This window comes from Schistocerca gregaria, chromosome 5, assembly GCF_023897955.1.
Source record: "Schistocerca gregaria isolate iqSchGreg1 chromosome 5, iqSchGreg1.2, whole genome shotgun sequence".
Lineage (NCBI taxonomy): Eukaryota > Metazoa > Arthropoda > Insecta > Orthoptera > Acrididae > Schistocerca > Schistocerca gregaria.
The window spans coordinates 520,056,692-520,065,582 of NC_064924.1; the positions used below are offsets into that span (position 1 = coordinate 520,056,692).

Sequence of the window (8,891 nt, forward strand, 5' to 3'; positions counted from 1 at the left end):
GGATGCGAGATGGTATGGGGTGCCATTGCTTACACGTCTCGGTCACCTCTTGCTCGCATTGACGGCACTTTGAACAGTGGACGTTACATTTTAGATGTGTTACGACCCGTGGCTCTACCCTTCATTCGATCCCTGCGAAACCCTACATTTCTGAAGGATAATGCACGACCGCATGTTGCAGGTCCTGTAAGGGGCCTTTCTGGATACAGAAAATGTTCGACTGCTGCCCTGGCCAGCACATTCTCCAGATTCTCACCAATTGAAAACGTCTGGTCAATGTTGGCCTAGCAACTGGCTCGTCACAATACGCCAGTCACTACTCTTGATGAATTGTGGTAACGTCTTGAAGCTGCATGGGCAGCTGTACCTGTACACGCCATCCAAGCTCTGTTTGACTCAATGCCCAGGCGTATCAAGGCCGTTATTACGGCCAGAGGTGGTTGTTCTGGGTACTGATTTCTCAGGATCTATGCACCCAAATTGCGTGAAAATGTAATCACTTGTCAGTACTAGTATAATAAATTTGTCGAATGAATACCCGTTTATCATCTGCATTTCTTTTTAATGGCCAATAGTGTATAATTTGCTGTCTGTTAGAAAACTGGAAACGAATGATTTTAGTATCACGTTTGAAAGGGCTCAAGGTTTAATTAAAAAAGGAAAAGAAACTGTTGCCATTACAAATAGGAATGAATCTCAGTTATACGAGGTGCATTCAAGTTCTAAGGCCTCCGATTTTATTGTCTCCAGACTGGAAAGAGATAGAAACATGCGCATTGTTTTAAAATAAGGCCGCGTTCATTGTCAATACCTCCCAGAGATGGCTTCACCGTACGGCAGATGGAATTTTACCGCCAGCGGCGAGAATGAGAACTGTTTTAAATACTTAAAATGGGGACGTTTTCCTTACTTGAACAGCGTGCAATCATTTGTTTTCTGAATTTGCGTGGTGTGAAACCAATTGAAATTCATCGACAGTTGAAGGAGACATGTGGTGATGGAGTTATGGATGTGTCGAAAGTGCGTTCGTGGGTGCGACAGTTTAATGAATGCAGAACATCGTGTGACAACAAACCGAAACAACCTCGGGCTCGCCCAAGCCGGTCTGACGACATAATCGAGAAAGTGGAGAGAATTGGTTTGGGGGATCGCCGAATGACTGTTGAACAGATCGCCTCCAGAGTTGGCATTTCTGTGGGTTCTGTGCACACAATCCTGCATGACGACCTGAAAAGTGCCATCCAGGTGGGTGCCACGAATGCTGACGGACGACCACAGAGCTACCCGTGTGGCATGTTGCCAAGCAATGTTGACGCGCAACGACAGCATGAATGGGACTTTCTTTTCGCTGGTTGTGACAATGGATGAGACGTGGATGCCATTTTTAAATCCAGAAACAAAGCGCAAGTCAGCTCAATGGAAGCACACAGATTCACCGCCACCAAAAAAATTTCGGGTAACCGCCAATGCTGCGAAATGATGGTGACCATGTTCTGGGACAGCGAAGGCGTAATCCTTACCCATTGCGTTCCAAAGGGCACTACGGTAACAGATGCAGCCTACGAAAATGATTTTAACAACAAATTCCTTCCTGCACTGCAACAAAAACGTCTGGGAAGGGCTGTGCGTGTGCTGTTTCACCAAGACAACGCACCCGCACATCGAGCTAACGTTACGCAACAGTTTCTTCGTGATAACAACTTTGAAGTGATTCCTCATGCTCCCTACTCACCTGACCTGGCTCCTAGTGACTTTTAGCTTCATCCAACAATGAAAGACACTCTCCGTGGCCGCACATTCACCACCCGTGCTGCTATTGGCTCAGCGATTTTCCAATGGTCAAAACAGACTCCTAAAGAAGCCTTCGCCGCTGCCATGGAATCATGGCGGCAGCAGCGTTGTGAAAAATGTGTACGTCTGCAGGGCGATTATGTCGAGAAGTAAGACCAGTTTCATTGATTTCGGGTGAGTAGTTAATTAGAAAAAAAATTGGAGGTCTTAGAACTTGAATGCACCTCGTATGTTCTAAATTTTTTGCAACGAAAAGCCTTGTCAGCTGCTTCAGCTGCAACTAATGCGAAACTGTGGCGTAGCAGAATAGGCCACATGAGTAATGATAACATGAAACGCCTCCAGTCACAAGTTGATGGTATGGAACTGGATACTTCAACAAACCCAACGGAACAATGTTCACATTGTGTGTTGATGGAAACCAATCACAGCTGCCACACAATCACAATAGGAAACGTGCCACCAGACCTCTTCAGTTGATCCACAGTGATTTGTGTGGGCCAATTGCACCGCAATTGTTCGACGGAAAGAAGTAAGCGCTCATGTTCGTCGACGACTTTACACATTTCACTGTGGCGTGTGCACTGGAAGCGAAGTCAGAGGTCTCTCACTACCTGAAGATGTTTCACGCCATGCCTACAGCTCATTTCAAATTGAAGATTAGCAGATGACAGTGGTCGTGAATACATGCCAAATGAATTGAAACAGTTTTTTGAATACCAAGGAATACAGTTTGAGTTTACAGTCAGATATACTCCTCAGCAAAATAGTGTTTCAGAGTGAATAACACAACTATTATTGAGAAAGCTCGTTGTATGATGCTTCAGTGTAAATTAGATAAAATGTTCTTGTCAGAAGCTGTTCGTAATGCCGTGTACCTGCTTGATACAAGTCCTACCGCAGCTTTGGAAGGAAAGGTGCGTTGCAGCTTTGTGGTATAACGAGAAGCCTAATTTGAGTACGCTGAGAGTATTCGGATGTATTGCTTATCTACTGGTACCAAAGGAATTGAGGACAGGGAAATTTGAAGGCAAGTCCTTAAAATGCTATTTCGCTGGTTACTGTCCTAAAGGGCTACAGGCTTTGGTGTCCAAAGCAAGGAAAAATAGTCACAGGAAGGAACATTGCTTTCTACAAAGAAAGATTTGACGTTGAAAGTAAACCAGCTCAGGACTGGATCCCAGAATCTGTACAGGAATCATCCGAGAAGGGTGATAATGAAGAAGACATCGTCGAAGAAGATGCCAAACCAAGTGATGGGGGTCATGAAAGAATTACCATACCAGAACTGACCAGTGACGAAGAGGAAGCTGAAAATTTTTAGGAGCTGTTCGATGTTCTACCAGAAAGAGGAACCCTCCTAAATATCTGAAAGACTATGCTGTTCTTGCACTCAATGCTGATTCATTTGTGAATGACGTTCCGAAAAGTTACAAGGAAATTGCAAATCGTGAAGATAAGAAACAATGGTATAAAGCTGTACAGGATAAAACTGACTCTATAAAGGAGAACAACACTTGGATCTTTGTTAAATTACCATCTGGAAGGAAGACTATTGGCAGTGAGTGAGTGTTCAAATTAAAAAAGGACAAGGATGGAAATATCATAAGACACAAGACTAGATTTGTGGCAAAAGGATGTTCACAGAAAAGGGGATTTGACTACGATGAAACACATGCAACAGTGGCTCGACTTGCAACTGTTAGAATAATGCTAGTTGTTGCAATCTAACTACGACTGGTTCTGGAACAATTTGATGTCGCCAAAGCTTTTCTTCATGGATTACTCAAGGAGGAAATATACATGACTATTCCCGAAGGAGGGGTATTCCAGCAGAATTGAAAGACACAACTGGTTTGGTCTGCAGATTACAGAAATATTTATACGGCTTAAAGCAAGCACCACTAGCATGGAATCACTCTATTCATACCTTTCTTATGTCTATACCATTCACTCAGTCAGAAGCAGATATATGTCTTTACTATATAATTTTAAAGGAAGTTGTCATTTGTGCTCTATGTTGATGACATTTTGATGGCAGGAAATAATAGAGAGGAAATGGACAGAGTGAAATTTAAGTTAAAGCAGAAGTTCAAAATAAAGGAACTGGGAGAACCACAATCATACTTGGGAATCAAGATTTCTCTGAAGAACGGAGAAATGTATCTGTGCCAAACATCATATTTAAAGAATTTGCTACAACGATTCGACATACAAGATTATAATCCGGTCAAGACGCCTATGGAAGTTAAACTGGAAATCAATGAAGGAAAAATGATCGACAAGCCCTGTAGAGAGATGATTGGATGTTTCATGTACGTAACGACAGCAACAAGACCTGATTTGTGTGCTGTGGTCAACTTCTTGAGCAGATACCAAAACAATCCATCGGAACAACTCTGGAAAAGCTTGAGATATGTCAAAGGTTCAAATGGCTCTGAGCACTATGGGACTTAACATCTATGGTCATCAGTCCCCTAGAACTTAGAACTATTTAAACCTAACTAACCTAAGGACATCACACAACACCCAGAGATATGTCAAAGGAACCGTCAATATGAGACTGCATTATCGAAAGGGGAATCAAGAAGTTCTTCTGGCCTATGCTGATGCGAACTGGAATAGAAAAGATAACGTAAATCTACCTCTGGTTATTTATTAAAATGTTTTGGAAACACCGTCTGTTGGGCAACAAAGAAACAGAATAGTGCTGCTTTGTCTTCTACAGAGGCAGAATATGTAGCTCTGGCGAGAGCTGCAGCTGAGTTACTCTTGGTTAAATATTTGCTGGGCGATATTCAGATTCCACTCCAGCTAGCAATTCGTATATTTGAGGATTATCAGTCCTGTATACGGTTACTGAAAACATGGGAACATCGACGGCTGAGACGCGTCAAATAGTTCAAATGGCTCTGAGCACCATGGGACTTAACATGCGAGGTCATCAGTCCCCTAGAACTTAGAACTACTTAAACCTAACTAACCTAAGGGCATCACACACATCCATGCCCGAGGCAGGATTCGAACCTGCGACCGTAGCGGTGGCGCGGTGCCAGACTGTAGCGCATAGAACAACCGCTCGGCCACTTCGGCCGGCGAGACACGTCAATCTTAAATATAATTTTGTGCGTCAACTTCACCACAGCAGGGTCATCACGGCCGAGCATGTACGTTCGGAGGACCAGATTGCAGATTTGCAGATATTTTTACTAAAGGCTTACCAGCTCCTAGATTCATTGCTTTGAGGAGCTTTTAGGGTTGATTTTAATTTTGGTTAACGTTAAATGTAAAATGATTAAATTGAGGCGGGATGTTAAGATTGCAATTTCAATGATTCTCTGCGTCACTTGCGTTAAGTGCTGTACCATCAAAGAGTAAAACATGCGTTTTTGTTCAGTTGATCTGTTACGCCTTTCAGTTTAATAAAAACCATCTAATAGTTTTTAACTTCACGTGAATTATTTTATCGTAAGAAACTAAAATTACATCAGTTCTGAAACTACAAAAATTCCGTCATTACGTTGACAACCCACTCTACATAAACGAACAACGACGTTCCCGGTCGCCAAACCTATTTAGTTGAAAAATCCAAGTTGTGAAGCTATTTGAGTCAGTTGGACTTAAATTTCAGTCACTGTCTTAAAGAACCAGATGCAGTAGCTTGGCGAGCTACTCGTAGATAGAATATACAAGAGAAGCTTTAGATATGAAAAGAGTAAATCTGACAGGAGGCATTACTACGAACAGAGCAGCATGTTTTTACCAAGATGTTTCGGAATTGGCTGTTCAGAAGAAGAAAGCATTCTTAAAATACAAAGGCAGTCAAAGTCGAGACGATTATAGCGAGAGTAAGATCATCTGTAATAGGACGAAATCGGATGTTCGAAAAATAAAAGAGTATTATCAGGAATGATATACAAAACGTACGGAACGACACCATTATGGAACACGGAAAGAAGTGTGGTGGATGCTCCAAAAGCTAAAGAAGGATGTTAATGAACGCATTCAGATACAATTTTACCAATCGGTAGCACATTGGCACTCATCTTTAACCAACACACCAAGCTAGACTTCTCACTAGCAATTGTATTGTGATAGGTATTCGAGTAAATACAATAATGAAATTAAAAGTGGCCAAATAAAAACACATGCAGTATTTGCTTTTATGTTTACATGTAGTGTCAGGCCGCAGACGTATTGCTAGAACTATGTTTGAGAATCATTGTATCGTAAGTGGTTAGTACATCACTATAAATATTCTCAATGTTAAAAGCGAAATAAACATCTGTAAATGAAAATACAATTATCGTAAAATGAGTGACAACATTACATGACTCCAACAAGCAGCTAAAAAATTCTTAGCCTCCTTTCCTAGCGAAACTGATGTAGGCCTACACGTTCATATTTACATTTGAACGGTCTAAGCATAACACCCGCTCAGCGATTTTCAGCGATTTAGATAACTGCTGTTGGCATTAACGACATTCATTTTCTTCAATAGAACACGTACCTGAGACATGTTGTAACTCCAGACATTGCTGCAGACACTAGGTGATTCAGATCTCCATAAGTCGGAGTAGTGAGTTTTAATGTGCGGAAGCAGATATCATACAGAGCTTCATTGTCGATGCAGTATGTCTCGTCGGAGTTCTCAACTAGCTGATGGACGGAGAGGGTGGCATTATATGGTTCAACAACTGTGTCAGATACCTGTGAAATAATATCATCAATCACTGAATGGTTCAACAGTACATGTTAAAGGATATGTAGTGACAACTGAAAGGTTGTGCCAGACCTAGACTCGAACCGGGAATTCCTGCTTATTACGAGCAATGGTCTTAACCACTAGGATACGTAAGCACGCCTCCAAGCCTGGCACATACTTTACTTGGCACACATCTTCATTGCTTGCAGCGTATTTAACTCAGTACATGTCTACATTAATACAACTGCCGCCCTTACCTTAGGTGATGGCACAACACTGAAGGTGTTCATAATGCGGTCAGGGTACTCCTCTCTTATTTTCGATATCAGCAGCGTTCCCATGCCAGAACCAGTTCCACCGCCCAGCGAGTGAGTTAGCTGGAACCCCTGAAGGCAGTCACAACTTTCTGCTTCTTTCCTCACAACGTCAAGCACGGAATCCATCAGTTCAGCTCCTTCCGTGTAATGTCCCTTCGCCCAATTGTTGCCTGCTCCACTCTGCCCAAATACGAAATTATCTGGGCGAAATAGCTGTCCAAATGGCCCAGATCTGACCGAATCCATAGTACCAGGCTCCAGGTCCACGAGAATGGCTCGTGGCACATATTTCCCTCCTATAAGAAAAAAAATTGACTGTTGGTGTTCAGAATTAGAAACATAGCTGTCAGTATCTAAAACCGAAACGGTCAAGTATAATTATATTTGAAGTATGAGATCTTCATCACATGTATGTTTATTTTATGTCAGAAGACAGCCGGAATGACCATTAAATGCAATTTTCTCTATAGTACTGCGGAAAGAAGCCTTTAGAAAAAAATACCATGAATTTAGCTTGTCACAATTTTTAAACTCTAAATCAAGATATTCTGATGGCTTTTTTAACTATGAATTTTGTCGCAAAGGATTATGTATCTCCCTCCACAAAAATCAGTAGAATAAAACCTAAATTAATTTACCCCAGATCCTGAATCTCACCAAAGTCATGTTATGTGTTATGCTCAAAATTCGATAAAAATGATTTATTTAAATATTTAGAGCAACTGTTTCCTACAGTTAACAGAACAAATGTATAAGCAAGTAGAAACAACGAAAGAAATGAAACAGTCTCATTTCAAAGTGATAGTCAATGGTAATCTCAAATGAGGTATGTTATCTGCGTAAATAGCCATATATTCATCGATGTAAAATTTTCAGTAATTAATAAGAGATACTACAGTGTCACAAATAACTATAATTACAGTGAATTACCTGTTGCTTCGTTGTAGTACACATTTATCCGCTCCAGTTGTAAATCAGAATCACCATGGTACGTTCCAGTCGGATCTATGCCATGTTCATCGGAAATTACCTCCCAGAACTGAAAAGAGAATATTATTATTTGTATCACTGAAATACGAAGCTTATGAGATAACTTGCAATAAAACTACTTGAATACCTTCGCCCCTATTTGATTTCCACATTGTCCAGCTTGAATATGTGCTATCTCGCGCATCTTTAATCGGTCTTAAATTACCACTTGCTATCGCAAACCACTCGCATTCCCTATCTTTTAGCGTTGGAGTATGTGTTGACTGCTGTACGAAATTTAGAAATGTGCGTGTTACAACAATAGACTGCGGAATAGTTAGTAAACAGGAAACTCCGATATGAAGTTAGAAACTTTTCTTGCGGAAATTATACCGCCAGAACGTACTTTATCCTGTTGTGAAAGCGTCTACTGTCATTTTACAATTACAAAGCCGCAACTGTCGTTTATTTACCTAAATGGTATCGGAACTACTTTCTGTAGCTATAAAACGCGGTTAAATAAGTTTTTTTTGATGCTTTGTTGAAAAAGCAAAGAATATCCATCTAAGAAGAATCTAAAATCAGGAACACAACTTTCTAACTTTTTGTGATTTTTTTACATTAGTTTTTTATAAAAATATGCAACGTAGGAACATTCAAGCTACGAATTCTTAGTTTTGTTTTTATTTTGCAAGACATCTGTCTCCTTCTTGGCATTTACTACACTATAATCACACTACCAAATATAATTTTTTTTATGCAAACATGTATGTCGGCTCTCCCCTTTTATCTGCTTCCTACAAACACAGATACAATGAAAGAGTATTTCAGCGCCATTTTAGGTCTTTGAAGACATTTTACTGTCTTTTTCTTTACTGTTTGAAACTATTAATCCAGTGTTTATTTCACAAGGACAGATGAATGGAAACCGGCTAGAAAAGTATGTTTACGGGGATGCCCCTGTCAGAAATGTTACCTCCAAGAGCGGGTGCAGTCGAGCAGGCCACAAACTTATGATATATCGTGCATATTGGGGCATTGATTTCCGATTTTAAGTTCACACGAAGAAACACAAAATTCCGTATCCGCTGATTGAATAGTGATTTCCC

General features: G+C 40.8%; 1 protein-coding gene across 1 annotated transcript in view; it reads right to left on the reverse strand.

Moving 5' to 3' along the window:
- The window catches only part of LOC126272768 (tubulin beta chain), a 98,536-nt gene extending 90,188 nt beyond the window's left edge, over nt 1-8,348 (reverse strand). Inside the window, exons 1-4 of the mRNA XM_049975905.1 lie at nt 7,931-8,348; nt 7,744-7,852; nt 6,754-7,109; nt 6,302-6,501 (exon numbers count right to left, since the gene is read on the reverse strand). Coding sequence (XP_049831862.1) covers nt 6,302-6,501; nt 6,754-7,109; nt 7,744-7,852; nt 7,931-7,987 — 722 coding nt within the window. The 5' untranslated portion in view covers nt 7,988-8,348. The remainder of the gene's footprint in view (nt 1-6,301; nt 6,502-6,753; nt 7,110-7,743; nt 7,853-7,930) is intronic.
- Nucleotides 8,349-8,891: the final 543 nt, after the last annotated feature.